The following is an 18,008-nucleotide window of genomic DNA, read 5'->3' on the forward strand; positions in this document are numbered from 1 at the left end:
TAAACTATCCACAATGGAGACTGGGAACCAAATTCTAGTCCTCTGGAAGAGCAGCAAGTTCTCAAAACTGCTCAGGCATCTCTCCACACCCATCTTTCATTTTATTCATTTATTGGTTTTTTTGAGATAGGTTTCTCTGCATCTGTATGGCTGTCCTGAAACTCACTCTGTAGACCAGGCTGGACTCAAACAGTGATCTGCCTGCCTCTACCTCTTGAGTCCTGGCATTAAAAGTGTGTGCCAGTAGTGCCTACCAAGATCCCCTCCCCCCTTTTAAAAACTGATTATGTATAGTGTTCTGTCTGCATGTATGTCTGCATACCAGAAGAGGGCATCCATTACAGATAGTTGTGAGCCACCATGTGGTTGCTACTAATATAACTCAGGTCTTCTGGAAGAGAAAGCAGTGCTCTTAATCTCTGAAACATCTCTCCAGCCCAAGACCTATCTTTTAAAGAAAGTAACTCAGATTTCTGATGGGTCACAAAGTTGTCTTACTGGCATCACTTTCCTCTCTCTAAAAATCAGCCTTATACCTATTAGCAGTTGCTCAAAACTCTTCTTGAATAAGGACAGAAAAAAAAAAAATCATAGCTGGGCGTTGGTGGCGCACACCTTTAATCCCAGCACTCGGGAGGCAGAGTGCCAGGATAGGCTCCAAAGCTACACAGAGAAACCCTGTCTTGGAAAAAAAAAAAAAAAAATCGATAAAGATGTAACTAAAAGACCTAATTCAAAAAAGGAAGTGACATCAATTTCTTTACAAAACAACAACAACAACAACAAAAAACTTGCTTATTGATCCATCCTGAAGTTTTCACATTAACAAGTAGAAACCAGAAAGTTGTACAGAGCATTAATAACTGGCTAATTAGTAACTTCTAATTTCTCTACAGTGCTGTTTTGAAAGGCAATTATGGCTGGCCATGGTGGTACAGGCCTTTAATCCCAGCACTCAGGAAGCAGAGGCAGGAGGATCTCTGAGTTAAAGGCCAGTCTGGTCTACAGAGCAAGTGACTTCCAGGACTATAGAGAGAGACCTTGTCTCAAACAAAACAAAAACCAAGAAAAGAAAGAGACGGCAATTAAATCAGTAACCTGATCTGTAACAGTTTTACACTGTCATTCAAATTCAGATTTATCCACATATTTTCAGACTTTGTTGTAAAGACAATAGCAAAGTTTGCTGAGTGTTCTAATTAGAACCTGATATAAATGGTTTGATCAATGAAGGAATTTAAAATTTTACATTAGATCATACACAAATTAGTAATACGTTCTGACATAATACTCTGGCATATGTTAGTAGATTACTCTGAATATGAGCTAGTTTATTCAGTGTTAGCATTGGGGAGAGAAATAATCTTATGTGAAAAAGAATAAATGGTAGACATACCCCCTCCATCAGCCTCCTTGATATCATCTTCTATAGCTTCATCAATTGCTTCATCAAACTCATCAAATCTAAAATAAGCACAGTGATCAGACTGTAAGCTGTATTATTGTCTGATTTCCAAAGACCACCTACAGAAAGTGGCTGCAAGATTCTGATTTTGTCCCCACCCCAACTCATATGTGATGATCTCAGAACATGGGCACCCATGAATATGATTAATGTCCTCATTAAACAGGAGAAAAAAAGAGAAAATAAGAATCCCTTGGCCACTTCTGCCATGTGAAGTTTTAAAGCAAAAGGACGGCCACATACACAAAGAAGCAAGGCCCTCACCAGACACTAGATCTGCCCTCAAGAACTACATATGTGAGGTAAGCACCCTACCACTCACACATATATGTACTCTAGACAATCAATAAACAAGTAAAAACTTCCAAGAATCTGACAGTTAACTGTAGACTTTTTAGATTATAAAGTCTTTATCAACTATGCCACTGTGAAGTAAATGCAATTGTTAATCAAATGTTAAGTAACTGTAGATGGCTGTGTAACAAAAACTTCCCAGACACTGAAACTTAAGTTTTTACGTATGGTTCTCATAAAATGCTGTTTAATCATGTATATATGTAAAAGCCATTCTTGGGATACAGACTATACAAAACCTAGCAGTTGGCAAGCTGTGGCCTAAAGACTGACTTCTAAACACTTAAGTGGCATGGTAAAGTAATTTGGACAAAATTACTGCTCCACAGTTAAGTGTTAAGGCTGGTTATCATTGCTAATGAAAATAATTGTGTGATAGAAATTCATATACAGGTGATCAAAATTTAGAACTAGATAAATGTACTTTTGCTTAAAGGACTATTTCTTCTGGTTTAAAGAAACGGAACAAAAAGAAATGATCTGTAAGATCGGTTTAGTTTAGGGCTCAAGTAACCATAAGATGAACTAACTTAGCCATGCTAACTGTACAAACAATTTCTGTGGCAAATCTCATGCTTGTATGTGTGCAAGCATGGGTGTGTATGTGGTGTGGACTGGACAGACTGGACATATGACCTTGCTCATGCTAAGGAAGTACTCTACTACTGAGCTACACCCTGGCCTTGAGGTCATGGAACCTAACACCCAAAGATAACAGGTGACATACATAACAGTTATAAATCACTGTGTTGAGAGTACCACCCACTTCTGTTTTTTATCTAACTGGAAAAAAAAAAATGTTAAGTTCTTTTACTATAACAACTTTCTTTTATCTCATACCTATAGCTTATACATTTCCTTGTTCTTGTTGATCTCCTTTCAAGTAAGTTGGCTTTGGATTTTTTTGCATCCTTTTTCTTTTCTTCTTGCTCTTCAGAAAACTCTGGCTCCTTTAAAGATAAACATACATAGGTGTGACAGAAATAGTCCTTGGAATGAACAACTTTAATATTCTACCTACATAGCACACATGAGAGGCCTGAGAAACTCTTGAGATTATACACCTAAAGACATTGCTAGTCAAATAGATAAATTATTTCTGTATTGAAATTCTTAAACTTCTGTGAGTTTACAATAGTCTGTTATGAAAATAACCAGAATGAACAGGATGAAGTTGTTCTACCAATTCACACTTTAAAAAAAAAAAAAAAAAAAAAAAAAGATAGGGTTTCTCTGTGTAGCCTTGGCTGTCCTGGAACTCACTCTGTAAACCAGGCTGGCCTTAAACTCACAGAGATCCTCCTGCTGCTACCTCCCAAGTGTAGGGATTAGAGGTGTGCACCACCACCAGCAATTTAATCTTTTAGCCAATTAAATATGATACACAGAAAACTTTGAATAGATATGTATGCCAAAATCATGAGATGATTTGATTTAAACTGAAGAACAACTTGATAAGCTACTTAAGGCTGTGATTTAATTATGAAACAGTAAATCTTCATTTGGAAACTACTGAATGTTGTAGCTCACACCTCTAATCCCATCCTTCAAAACCAGCATTTAAGAGAAAGAGGCAGTGTATCTGAGTTCCAGGCCAGTGAGGGTTACATACACTATCTAAAATCAACAGTGACAAAACCACAACAAAATCAAGTTGGAAACTATGTTTAATATGCAAAATACTCACAAGGTATGCTTAATTATAGACTAACAAATGTAAATAATGGCAGTTCTTCATAGAAACCAAATTATAATAGAAATCAAAGTTTCAGTGGTACCAAATTAAAAGTAAAATATCCCCAAAATATTCTTTAGTTATTTTATGCAAATAACACATTATAAAGCAAATCACAAATTGCTCTGTTTAACCCAAAGCAATAACGTATAAGTTTAGTTTGAATATGATAATCAGTTATTTATCCGAGTGCTTAAAATGTCTAGCTTCAACAGCATAGGCATCTAAAATATTAAAATCACATATAGTTGGGTTAAATTTTAGAAAGCATATAGCATCTCCTCTAAAGATACTGTATAAACCTAGATTGAAAATGGCTCCGTGATGAAGAGCACTGGCTGCTCTACAGGGGAGTCAGGTTCGATTCTTGGCACCCACAGAGTGGCTCACAACCATGTGTAACTCCAGTTCCAGGGAATCTGGCACCTTCTTCTGACCTCTGTAGGCTCTAGGCATACATGAGTTACGAAGACTATACATGTAGGCAAAACACTCACACATATAAAATGTTTAAAAAAAACTATAAACTTACTTGCGGAGGAATGATGTTCTCAATACTGATACCAACATACACCAAGCGTTCTTTCCTTAAAACCAAAAAACAAAAGGCATAAAATAAGATTTGCTAAAAATGAAATTGGTATGAAAATACCATTGTAGATAGTAATAAAATTACAATTTCATGGTAATTAAGAGGCTGTCACAGATATTAAAGTGAAATTTTAGTAGAGTATTAGTACTGATGAAAACCACCAATTTTCTTACCTGTATGAAAGCTATACTTTTGAACCGAAATAAATTTCAAACTGTGAATTGACAATGTGGTTAAATTTGGAAAGTTAACTCTGACTAGACAAACTAGATCTTTGCATATTAGATGTGATGGGTAATGTTCTGAGTGTGGTATACAATTATGAGTTTATGTAGTATATAATTAATAGCTGGGCGGTGGTAGTGGTGCACACCTTTAGTCCCAGCACTTGGGAGACAGGGGCAGAAGGATCTCTGTAAATTCGTGGCCAGTTAGAACAGTTCCCAGACAACCAAGGCTACACAAAGAAACCCTGTCTTGAATGGAATAAAAGTATATGGTATTAAACATCACTATAAAATAATGGCTAACAAACCATACATAACAAAACCAGATCAATGTGAATAACATTAAAGACACTCTTGCCTCGCTGTGGAGAAGAAAACTGCAATGCAGACACATGGCTATGCATCCAACAATGCAAATGAAGATAGTGGTGGTGCCAGAAAACAAGGATGTGTATTCCTAACAACAACTCCATGGGTTTCATTCCCAAGGGGAAAAACAAACAAACAAACAGATGAACAAAAGCCCAGTTTACTTTAATTCAAAAAACAATAGCAAACAGTTCTATACAGCAGGTGCTTGCTCTGGTCATCTCTATGTTAATCCAGTATATTGAGGACAGCTGAGCTCTGAACATCACAGTATGTTAAACTAGAAAAGCAACTGCCCTTTCTTGCTTATTGTGATGTTCCTTCTGAAAGGAAATGAATGCATTTACTTGTCTAGACTTTTGGAATGGAGCTTCTAATGTGCTATGAACTCTTGACCTGCTAACAAGAATCTTAGGAACAGATGGAGAAGCTATTACATTTATGAAAATGATTAAAATCACTTTATTAAAACTTTGTAAGATACCAGGTAGTTAATAATGACCAGGACAATCAGAATATTTCATAGTTTGAACTGTCTCTGTTATTACATATGTGTGATATACATCTGTTCCTACAAAAACCACATTCATTGAAATACCAGTTTTCTCCTTTAAATCTTCAAACGGCTTTCTTTGCCTACTATTGCTCTTCTCAATTCAACTGAAGAGACATTTGCTCATGTTCATCATTGGTAGACTTATGCCAAACTTGGAGAGTGAAAGACATTGTTTCTGCCTTCACAATTAGTTATCAACTGACTACAGACCATTTTGAACAACTGTCCTGGAAACATGAACAGATATAGATTAATCTCATCTGACCAGAGAAATGATGGGCAGCTTTAAATGAATTAACTGTTGTGCAAGATCTTGAAGGTAGACGTGATTCCTCGTATCATTCTCGATAGTAATCTTCTGCCATGATGCCTTCCACATCATCTCACTACCTAGATCTGCAGACCTAGTCATTACCAAGAACCCCATTCTTTCTACAATTTCAGTTTTACACATCCTATTGTCTAACTTCTAACTCAACGGCCAACTTACTCCACCTTAAATGCTAAGATTTCAATAATCTGTTGACTCTAGCAGAACTTCAACTTACTCTAGCCCCTATTAAGCCCCCTATTAAGCACTGTCTATCATTATCCCTCTTAGCTGGCTGACACTCTACAATCCATCATTATAAATACTGCTTTTCGTACACTTTTGGACTCCTTGTCTCTTTCTCTCCTTCCCACTGTCATTACCAGGAAAATTCCAACCCCAATTAATCCAACTTCCTGCTAGGAAAAGCACTAGTAATTGTAGTCCGGAGAACAGAGCTTTCAGAATTCCCATACTATCTCTGACACCATACTCTAGAAGGAACATTTATAAACCACAAAATAGAGATTTCTAAAACAACAGATTCCAGAGCTGTAGACATTTGCTGGGTAGTCACTAAAAACTCATTGTCATAACCCTCTTTGCAGATTGTACAATATGTAAGGGAGAAACAGGGTAGGCTTTATCATTGAATACACTACCTGGCATAAAACAGCTATTCAATAAAAGTTGGTTAAATGCTGAATACAAAAGGAGAAAGCAATGGGGTTAGGATACAGATGCTCTTGTAGTATGAGGATAGATGAGTACTAGAGAGGTCATTTCAGAGACTGCATGAAGCCACCACCTTGACCCTACATCATTACAATGGTGGCACTACTTCCAGGCTTTCTTACAACACTCCAATTCTCACTCATTCCTCTCACTAACCAGGTCATATTTTCTGAAATGAAGAGCATATCCCTACTTTGATACTCCACTACTACCAACAGAGAACACTCGGAATTCCCTAGCCAGTTATGCAAAGCTGTTTTCAGTCTGGGCTTCCTCTGCTTGTATGGAGATCATCTCACACCATTCTGCTACCTTCACTTTTACGCTCTGCCTTTACTCATTATGTTTGTACACACCAACTGGAAATGTTTCTATGTCTGCCTGTATAAACCCAATTTCTCTTCCAAGGCCTTCCTTGATAATTCCATTTCTAGGAGAATTAAAATGCTCTTCCTTTAAGTTCTCGTATCATGTTGAATCTCTGTGTCTAAATCTTTCTTGTATCACTGGGTCTCTGTTTTCTCTGGTAGAAAGGAAGTTCAATGTAAACAAGATTCATCTGTTCTATTGAGTTAATTATGCCATGGATTTGAATGAATGTTTAGAAATGGAATGACCAAAGAAAGAACAAATAAATATAAACTCATTCTGAATTTTCTATTAGTAAGTATTAGAATCAAGGTCAATCTTATTTGCTCCAAGAAGATAACACAACTGTTTTAGACTACACTGCAGTGACATAATGACAGTATATTCTACTATCAGTAGGACACAGTTCAGCAATTAAATATAGCCCACCCAAAAAGATAATATGAGTAAACAAACTATAAGCAGGCTCTTAAATTTTTCCTGTGTTCAGTAATAGTTAAGTACATTTCCTCCACAAGATGTGGGGCAATGTTTTTCCATAGTAGACTCTGATACTCTACAAAGGGGGTTGGCAAACATGTGTAAAAGGACACATAGTATTTCAAGTTTGGAAGTCACTGGGTCTCTACTGAGCTGCTCAATGCCACTGTTGTAAAGCAAAAGGAGCTATAGTAAGCACACAAACAAATGAGCAAAACTGAGTTCTAGTAAAGTTTTTTTTCTCGGGATATGACATGTAACTATCATGTAGTTTCCCTACATCATGAAATGAGTTTATAGTGATGTTTTTAAAAACATAAAAACCATTCTTAGAAGGCAATGAAGAAAGCAGAGCAGATCAGGTTTGAGTTGCCTGTAGTTCGCCAGTCTTTGATTTAAATGGATGTGTTCATCTAAACTGCAAGACAGTTTTACAGCCAAATTCCTAAGGAAAACATTAACACATATATCAATTTACCTTCGCTCTGCACGCTCTTTTTTCTTTAAGGCAACATCCAGATCTTGCAACTGTTCTTCTAATTTTTCACACAGTAGTTTCTGAAGGAATATATATGTGTGTTATTTTTAATACCAGAACACATCCAAATATCACATGCTTATTACTAAGTCTTAATGATAATAAAAGCCTTATGATCTGAAAATGGTTACATGGTGAATGAATATTGAAAATGCTTTGTTTAAAAAGGTAGTCAGGATCCATTTAATGGATGATGAGCACAGCATGTCTGTAGGAAAGCATGCCAAGCAGGGTGTTGGTGGTGCACACCTCTAGTCCCAGCACTCAGGAGGCAGAGGCAGGCAGGTCTCTGTGAGTTCGAAGACAGCCTGGCCAACAGAGCAAGTTCCAGGACAGGCTCTAAAGCAATACAGAGAAACTTTGTCTCGACAAAAACAAAATACAAAACAAAACAAAACAAAAGCATGCCAAACAAACATAGCTTTGCAAAAACTAAAACAAAAAGGCATATTCTGTGCCTACTCTGCTTTTACTATTCAAAATTGCATTTTGTTCATTATTATTCAAAACAATGTTATTTAAAAATAAGGCTATCAAAATAATTTTGAAAAATTATATATACGCATATATATGACAAAGCATAATGCCAATATTAAAAAATACACAAAACAATGCTACATGGTTACTGGATCAAAACAGGACATAAAAAATATAGTTCAAGCTATGCGAAGTGAGAAGATAACTTCAGAGAAAAAAGCCATTATATTGAAAGCCAAACAAGCAACTGGAAACAAAGTATCCAATTGGTGCAGTGAACAGAAATCTACTGTTCACCAGTTTACAAGAAACTGTGAATTAATACAGAACAGAGTGATATTTCTTCTAGTGCTAGCAACAAAAATGGATATAGTAATGAAAAACGAGGTTTTAAAAATTCGGTGAACAGCCGGCCGTTGGTGGTGCACGCCTTTAATCCCAGCACTCGGGAGGCAGAGGCAGGCGGTTCTCTGAGTTCGAGGCCAGCCTGGTCTACAAGAGGTAGTTCCAGGACAGCCTCCAAAGCCATAGAGGAACCCCGTCTCGAAAAACCAAAAAAAAAAAAAAAAAAAAAAAAAAAAATCGGTGAACTACAGAAATATTTATTTCATATTAGTTGGTGCTATTTATATTTATTACAATTTAAGTAGAAAACAGATAGTTTTACATAAGCCAGAAGTTTTATAGAAGACAAAAAGCAAGCCTAAGACACTAATAGAAGGTAGAGACCCAAACAAAAGGCAAACACTATTAACAACTGCTTTGAAAAGGGAAGGTGTTTAATTACTGCTAAAAAGTATTATTAAGGTATTGAATATAAAACTGAGGGCTGGGGCTGGAGAGATGGCTCAGAGGTTAAGAGCACTGGCTGCTCTTCCAGAGGTCCTGAGTTCAATTCCTAGCAATCAGATGGTGACTCACAACCATCTATAATGAGATCTGGTTCCCTCTTCTGGCAGAACACTGTATGCATAATAAATAAATTAAAACACAAAAACAAAAACACAGTTCTTTTAAAAAAAGATAAAACTGGAGGGCTGGAGACAGAATTAAGTTGGGTCGTACATGCTGGCAAGGAGGGCAGAACCATTCTCCATCAGGGATGATCATCAGAGGAGGGCGGAGGCAGGCAGTATGGTATCCACTGTCACAAGAATCGCACAGAAGAATCTGAAAAAAAAAAACACATTAATATCAATCAACTGCATTTTGTTACAATAATGATATTCCTTTCTTTTTTTTGAGACAATGCCTTGCTATACTAATAGCACAGGTTAGGCTGGTGATCGCTATGTAGCACAAGACAGCTTCAAGCTCTCAGTAATACTCCCATCTCAGCCTCCGCAGTGATGGGTTTGTACAGGTACATGACACCATTCTTGGTAAAGACAGACATTCCATGAACAGTATAGTGTTTGTATAAAGCTAACAAATGAAATTGCTCTGACAATTAGTGCCACACACCTTTAATCAGCACTAGGGAGGCAAAGGCCAGCCTGGACTACAAAGCAAGTTCTAAGATAGCCAGGGCTACACAGAAAAACCCTGTTTCACAAAAACAAAAAGAATTTAAAAATTAAAAAGCACCCCCTCTGACAACCTAAGAAAAATATTATGGTATATAAATCAGTGAAATACAGTTAAGACCTTTCTGAACTGGAATCAATTTTTAGTTTGCCCCAGGGGTAATCTTACATTATTTATACAGAATATCAGAGTTGCAGTATCATAAAATAAGCTAGTATATGGAGAATTATAAAGTATTTCTATTTTAATTACATTTAAATTGCCTTTACATAAGAAATACAGTTCTTCTATTCTGTAAATTCAGATAAGGAAGAGACTGACACACAGGGAAGGACTAGAAGTGTCAGAGCAGTCCTGCTCAAACACTAACACCACCATCAACTAGTTTTTTTTTTTTTTTTTCTCTCTTTTTATTATTATTAATTCAAGTTAGGGAACAGGCTTGTTTCACATGTAATTCCCCTCTCCCTCTCCCTCCCGTTACCCCCATTCCTTCTCCCCCACCTCCAACCTACCCCCCACCCCACACCATCAACTAGTTTTACCTTATATTTTACTGCAATGAACTCTAGATGACCAGTCATTTAAAACCTACCACAGTTTATTGGTAATCATTTAACTGAAAACAGTATTTAGTTGAAAGTACTTTTAAATTTATACATGAATTACAAAAATGTTAAAGTACCCTCATATGTTTTTCCTTCAACTTTCCACAACACTACAATTTTTTTCATATACAACTGAACTCAAAGTTACAATCCACCTGCTCCACCTTCACAAATGTAAGATTAGAGGTGTGTGCCAGCACTCCCAGTTACAAAGCTAAAATCTTACCCATCTCTTTCAAAACTGAAAACTTAGTATCAACACAGTAAGTTTCATAAGACCCTTTCCCAACAGTAATGTCATTTTTCTGATTATGAATAAAAGGCTATTAGACTGTACTGTATTTGATATGTTTCCCTACTCTCATTCTCTGGTACTAACAGATGTTTAGCCCTCCCCCCCTCTTTTTTTTTGTGACTTTAACAGTCTGTAGAATATTAGAAATCAAACATTTTATAAACAACTCAGAATTTGAGTTTATGTTTCCAAATGATTACGCTGAGGATCCATGTTTGAGAGAATGTCCCCTCATACATATCAAGGTGTCTTTAGTCAATGTTTTATTGCTGTGAAGAGACACCACAACCCAGGCAACTCTTATAAAAGAAAACAATTATTAGGGGGTGTGCTTACAGTTTCAGACATTAGTTCATTATCATCATGGCAGAGAGCATAGCAGCACACAAGCAGATATAGTGGTGAAGAAGTACCTGAGAGTTCTATATGCTGATCTGCAGGCAGCAGGAAGAGAGAAACTGGGCCTAGTGTGGGCTATTGACCTCAAAGCCTACCAGCAGTGACATACTTCCTCCAACAAGATCACACCTAATCCAATAAGGTCACTCCCCCTAATCCTTACATTCTTCAAATAGTTCCACTACCTGGTAACTAAGCAATCAAATACATGAGACTATGGGAGCCATTCTTCTTTTTAAAAAACATTTATTGATTGATTGATTGATTGTGTATGGCTGTGTCTGAGTGTGTGTGTGTATATATATATGAGCATGTATGAGCAGTCGGGGCTGGAGAGATAGCTCAGAGGTTAAGTGCACTGACTGCTCTTCCAGGGGTCCAGAGTTCAATTCCCAGCAACTACATGGTGGCTCACAACCATCTGTAAAGAAGAGTGGTAAGTTTTCTCAACTGCTGAACAATTTCTCCAGCTCATAAACTTAGGATAACTCTTTTTTTCTTTCTACAGAGTCTCACTATGTAGCTCTGGCTGTCCTGGAACTCTCTATGTGGATCAGGTTGCCTTCAACCTCACCAAGATCTGCCTGCCTCTGCCTCCTGAGTGCTGGGATTAAAGGTGTGCACCACCACACGAGGCTTTATGGAAGCCATTCTTATTCAAACCACCACACAAGGGATACATAATACAAATTATTACCTGTGATATTAATTTTGATTACTTAAGTAGCGTTTTATTTTTCTACTTAGAAGTTATACTGTTTATTTTCATACTTCTACCCTCAAAATAAAGCTCACTGGGCCTTATGGTTAATGCCTGTAATCCCACCTACTAGGAAAGTAAAATATCAGATTTTACGGCCAGTGTGGGCAACATTTTGAAATTCTTGTCAAAATAAAATAAAATAAAATAAATGAGCTGGGAAAGCAGTTCCATGGTAGATGTATAAATAGCTGTTAAATCCATTGCTTTGGCATATGTGGACTAAGCCTGGCACCAAATTTCATTAATCACATTGTTTCTAACAGAAAACCTAACCAAAATTTCAGATTTAGACAATTAAAACTAAAACTTTACAATTTAATTTACTTCTAAAAGGAAAACTTGTCTTACACCTCAACAAAATCCCAAATTCCACTGAATACCTATTACTACATAAGAATTTCTGCTGGGTGGTGGTGGCTCATCCCTTTAATCCCAGCATGTGGGAGGCAGAGGCAGGTAGATCTCTTCAAGTTCTAGACAGTTAGAGCTGTTGTACAGGAAAACATACAAACAGAAAAGAATTTCTAAGTCTCAGGCAATGATCCATTGCTTTTACCTAAAACAACTAGAACAGACAAGAGTTCTAGATTTACTGAATTTATTGCTTTTCTATTCACCAAGAAAAAGGGCCTTTACTAATACAATAGTGGTTTATTATTCCTTCAAATTTTGTTTTTTTGTTTTGTTTTTTGTTTTGTTTTGTTTTTTGTTTTTTGTTTTTTGTTTTTTTTTTTTTTTGATACAGGATTTCTCTGTCTTCCAGTCCTGTAACACCTTTTGTAGACCGGGGCTAGCCTTAAACTCAGAGATCTGCCTGTCTCTGCGTCCTGAGTACTGGGATTAAAGGCTCGGGCCACCACAGCCTGGGTATTGCTTCTAATTTTGACCTGGGATTATCTTCAAGTGCAGGGCATAAGAAACACACCAGATTGTAGAACTTCAGTTTCCAACCTCATTCTCTTTGCCACAGTAAACAGAAATGGGATTTCCCAACTACTTATAATTACAAAGTGAAATCCTGTGGATCTCCTTGCTGTCACTTTTGCTCAATACACTATTTCCTCACACTTGTTTTGTCCCTAGAGCTTGTTTACTTTTTAAAGCCATTTTGCCAATAAACAAACAAACAAACAAATAAAATAAATTGGGAAATGGTATGGCAAACACAAGCCTTGCTGATTCTCTGAGTTAGAGGGTAGAAAAGAGGTCTTCAAAAAGAGATCAAATCTTCAAACATCCTCAACACTTTTAAAGCCTTCACTTTCACAGCTGTGCTCATTATGTGGTGCTTTGAAGTACATGCCCCCTCCCCATCTCAATCATTTGAATACTTGGTCCCCGGTTGGTAGCTGCTTGAGGAGGATTAGGTAACATGGTCTTACTGAAGAAAAGTAAGTCACTGGGCTTGGGTTTTGAGGTTTCAAAAGACTCAGGGCATCTCCAGTGTGATTTCTGTCTGCTTGTGCATGAAGACGTGAGCTCTCAGCTGCTGCTCTAGCCACCTGTCTCCATTCTCTCGCTCTGCATTATTAATTCTAACCCTCTGGAACCATAGCATAATCAAACTCTTTATGTTTCCTTGTCCATGGTGCTTTATCATAGTAATAGAAAAGTAAGTAAGACAACTTAATGAGATCCAGGCCAGCCAGGGCTAACAGTGAGATACTGGTTCAAAAAAACAAAATTGAAATCATGATCAAAACTAGGTCACTCCAAATAACTGCATATAGCCATGAGATGAGCACTGCTCATTAAGAGCAGGTACTTACTAGTTCTGGATGGTTTGGAAGGCCACATTTTTTGCATGGTTCATCATCATCTGGAAGGACGGCTTCTTCACTTTCTTTTCCTCCCTCCTCTTCTGAGGCTGCAGAGGATTTTTCACTGTCAGACCCTTCACTTTCATCATTGCTGGAGTATTTCCACCTGCCACGTGTCCGAGAACCAGTCCATCGAACTTTGCCTTTGGGTTTTACCTTACATAAATTAAAACATGAGACAATTGGACATGAGAATTTTTTTCAGATTTCTCCAATTACATGTCCCTTGGAGAATATTTAGCTGATACAGAAAGAAAAGATGAAAATTGTTATAGTCTTGTCATCAGGTCTATCTACTACTAAGTTTTGGTATGTGTATTCATTATTCTGCATTTGGTGGGTTTAAAAATGGGATTATACAGTGACCATTATGTCTTTAAATATGTCAAAAATAGCTGTATGATCTTATTCACATGTTTGGGTGGTTGTTTCCCATTTTTTCACTTTCATGATGTACCCTCATAGATGTTAATGTTTACATCCATCTTTGTGGTTAGGATAAATTCCTTGAACAGGATTCTGGGTCAAAGGCCATGGACATTTAAAGGCTCTATCAATAGCAGGAAGATATACTGACACAGTTATTTTTTTGAAAAATATAAACTCTAAAGGCTGGGCATGGTGGCACACTCCTTAAATTCCAGCACTGGGAGGCAGCCATGGGAGGATCTCTGCGATAGCAGCCTGGACCACACAGGGAGTTCCAGGACAGCCAAGGCTGTCACACAGAGAAACCCTGTCTCAAAGAACCCAAAACAAAACAAAACAAAACAAAACAAAAAACCAAAAGAAAAAAAAAAAAGAACCCTCTAATTTTTAAAGATTTATTTATTATGTATACAGTATTTTTTATGGCTGTATGTATGCCTGCAGGCCAGAAAGGGGCATCAGATCTGTTTATAGATGGTGTGATCCACCATGTGGTTGCTGGGAATTGAACTCAGGATCTCTGGAAGAGCAGTTAGTTTTCTTAACCACTGAGCCTTTTCTCTAGCCCCAGCAAACAAAATTTTTCAAGCAGGTCAAAGCTGCATATAAAAGTCCCAATAAGCTTTAAAAATATTAAGATTCTGAGAATAAGCTGATCCTGATACACCATTTTATCACCTAGTTTCAGTCTTTTAACTTCTATTTCACTTCATTGTTATTCTACAGGCCTCTAGGAAAGAAGAAAATAATTCCAACAAAAGAAAAAAGGTTTTCAAAGGAATTAAAAATTCCAATTTCAGGGAGCGAGGAATGACTGACAATGAATAATAACCTGGCCATTTAAATGAAAAGAGTAGCAGTTTTAACAGCAAACTCCCATGGACTAAAGACTTTGCCTGAAATTAAGGTCATAGAAAAGAAATTTCCTGCTCATAAAACTAATGATTAAAATGGGGAAAATGGTAAATTGGTTATGGGTGGTACACTAATAGGGCTTTTTTTGAGGGCAATGTGACAATAACTATCAATTTTACAACACACATGCCCCTTGACCCAGTAATTCCAATTCTAGGAGTCTATTCTAAAGAAATACTCACTTATGTCCAAAAGGATCTTCAATGCAGCATTGCCTGTAATAGTGAAAAATGGGAAACAACCTAAATGTCAATTAATCAGGGAGTAATTAAATAAACTGAGGTATATCCACCCTATGAAATACTATGTGGCCACTAATAAACAAAAGTAGACTGTAATTACTAACATAAGAATAGAGACATCATTGTTAAAGTGAAAAACTCATAGTAAAACAAATAGGTGTGATTCAATTATCTTAAAATTTTTATGAACAAAATGTTCATAAACATACACATAAATGCTTAGAAAACGGAATGAAACAATGTATCCCCAAAACTGTTAACAGTGGGTATGGGGAGTTTTGTTTTTGCACTCTACAAGCTCATTAGTAGCTGAATAGCTTATAAAATGTATCTCTATAACTGCTTGCAATAGAAAAAAGTCTAAAAGATAACATTATATGGTCTGAAATTTAGTGTGCAGCTATAACTACTGAAAGGGAAGGCTTAGTATTAGTTATCTTTGAATGGCAAAGCTATAAACAATTAGATCCAAATTAGTTTTCTAATTAAAAATGAGAACACAAGGCTTTCGAGATGGCTCAGTAAAATGTCTGTCACACAAGTATGAAGACCTGGATTTGGATGCCCAGAACCCAAATAAAAAGCCATCTATAACAGTATGCAACTGTAATCCTGGCGGGTTGGGAATGGAGATAGGTGGACTGTTGAAGTTCACTATCTAGCTAGCCTAGTTGAACCCTTAAGCTTAGAGCTGTCTCACAAAAGGGGAAAGGGATGGAGGAAGCCACCCAATGTTCACACACGCACACTCACATACATGCATCACACATGTACACATGCAAAAAAAATATTTAATTGAAAACTCAGTGGGTAAAGGAGCTTGCTGCCAAACTTGATGACCTAAATTTGATCCCTGTGATCTACACTGTGGAAGAAGAGAATATACTTGCAAGTTGTGCTCTGAACCCCCAATGCACATGTCAAACACAGAGGCTATTAAAATAATTTTTTAAAATTTTAACACTGAAAACTCGGTGGAAGCTTTACCTTGCTCACTTTGGAATTTGTATCCTTCTCTGTTTTTTTCAAGTGTTCCTTCTTGTCTGTTCTTTGCAAGGCTGTGGGCTCTTCTTCCACTCCATCTTCTCCTTCCCCCTTTTTTTTATCGGCTTTCTGGTCTCTTATCTCAGCTACTTTGGCTGTGGGTCTCGATATTCTTGGAGACCTTCGTAAAGTACGCCCCACACTTATTTTCTCTTTTTCCTTCCCCACCTTATCTTCCTTGCTTTCAGAGTCTACAATTTGTGGGGGACAATCTGGCTTCTTCTTCCGACTAGATATCCGAATTGTTAACTTGATGCCTTCCTTCTGCCTTTCAGAGGTGATTTCTGTGTTTTCTGATGAAGTGCTGTCTCCTTCAGGAATTAACTTATATCTGAATTTGTTCTTTTGAACAGAGCCCTTTGTTTCAGAAGTATCCTCCAAGCCAGAGGCCTGGGCATTATCCAGACTGGCCATGTCTACTTTCATGGACTCAGAATCCTCTTTTAGAATTTCTGGAATTGCATTTTCAGGGGACTGACCTTCACTTAAACCTCTATGTAGACATTCTACACCTTTTTTTTCTGAGGCCAGTTTCTTGGAGGGGTCAGTTATCTCGGGTGGGAGGGAAGTTTCAGCCACTTCACAGTGACCTGGCTTTTCTGATTCTAGAGGACTCCTTACAACTTCCTCAGGTATTGGACTCAATCTTTCCTTATCAACAGCAGTCTTTTTGGCCTTCTCCACCTTTTCCAGACATTCTATCCCTGGTGCGTGGTTCTCCTTCTTACTTTTGGGGGTCTTCTCTTCGACTTTCGAAGTGCAGAGTTCAGTGGCAGACACAGCATGTTTTAAAGAGAGATCTGTTGCTATGTCTGAAGGCTCAAGAGGCATTTCCACGTCTGGAGGCTCAGACTCCTCTAACGCTCCTTTCTGACAGTGGTTCTCTAAGGCAGATTCAGAGCTGTCCGTACCCTTCTCTAGAGAGACTTCCTTTTCAAGCTCATGTATCTTTGTGCCTGTTATGACAGAGTTTAAGCACTCTGTACCATTTCCCTCCATGACATTATTTCCATCCTTAGAAGGGATGGCAGAGCCATCGTCCTTTGTATCACAAAGCTGTGTTTCCATTTGTTCCACCTTAAAATTTGGAGCTACCTTGTCATCACTAATTTCTCCATTCACTAGCTGTTTCCCTTCATGACTCAAAGAACTGATGGTGGAGACCCGTTTACAAGTCTCTTCCTCTTGTTTTATTTCATCTTTCAAAAACTCTTTTGTTGGAGTAGCTGACTTACACAGAGGTCTGTCAAAATCATCACTCAACTTAATTTCACGTTTTTTTAGTGGTATCTTGGCTTGCTGGTCATTTTTAAGCTTCTCTGTTTCCTCAGAAGATTTCTCTGTGATGTCTTGAGAAGATCTGATGTTGCCACCAAATTCTACTCGCTCAGGCTCCTGTGCACCCAGTCTCTCTGAGCTGCCTTTGAGATCTTTGGAGTCCACTCTGCATTCCTTTTTTTCTCCTTTAATGGGTTTGACATTTTCCTTGAAGGAATCACTTTCCTCTCTAATAATCTTCTTTTCCTCACTTTCTGGCAAAGTTTTTTCAAGCTTTACAATGACAGGCAGTTTCATGAGCTCCTTTTCATCTTCTTTTTCAATTTTCACAGCTGCCTCTTCCAGAACATTGTCCACAGAGCGCTGTATGGGATCTACTGGCTGTGCATTACCTTTTGTCTTTTCGTTTTCCTTCGATCCCTCTAAAACCAGAAAAAAAAGCTTACATGAATACAAGTTTTTAGGTTAAAAAAATATCTTT

The 18,008-nt window shown here is 37.5% G+C and overlaps 1 protein-coding gene across 1 annotated transcript in view; it reads right to left on the reverse strand.

The window, feature by feature from the left end:
- Positions 1-18,008, reverse strand: part of Rsf1 (remodeling and spacing factor 1) — a 122,947-nt gene that overhangs the window by 15,912 nt on the left and 89,027 nt on the right. Inside the window, exons 6-12 of the mRNA XM_027407693.2 lie at positions 16,193-17,949; positions 13,569-13,775; positions 9,273-9,377; positions 7,671-7,750; positions 4,087-4,141; positions 2,660-2,769; positions 1,397-1,464 (exon numbers count right to left, since the gene is read on the reverse strand). Coding sequence (XP_027263494.1) covers positions 1,397-1,464; positions 2,660-2,769; positions 4,087-4,141; positions 7,671-7,750; positions 9,273-9,377; positions 13,569-13,775; positions 16,193-17,949 — 2,382 coding nt within the window. The remainder of the gene's footprint in view (positions 1-1,396; positions 1,465-2,659; positions 2,770-4,086; positions 4,142-7,670; positions 7,751-9,272; positions 9,378-13,568; positions 13,776-16,192; positions 17,950-18,008) is intronic.

This window comes from Cricetulus griseus, chromosome 3, assembly GCF_003668045.3.
Source record: "Cricetulus griseus strain 17A/GY chromosome 3, alternate assembly CriGri-PICRH-1.0, whole genome shotgun sequence".
In the NCBI taxonomy this organism is placed as follows: domain Eukaryota; kingdom Metazoa; phylum Chordata; class Mammalia; order Rodentia; family Cricetidae; genus Cricetulus; species Cricetulus griseus.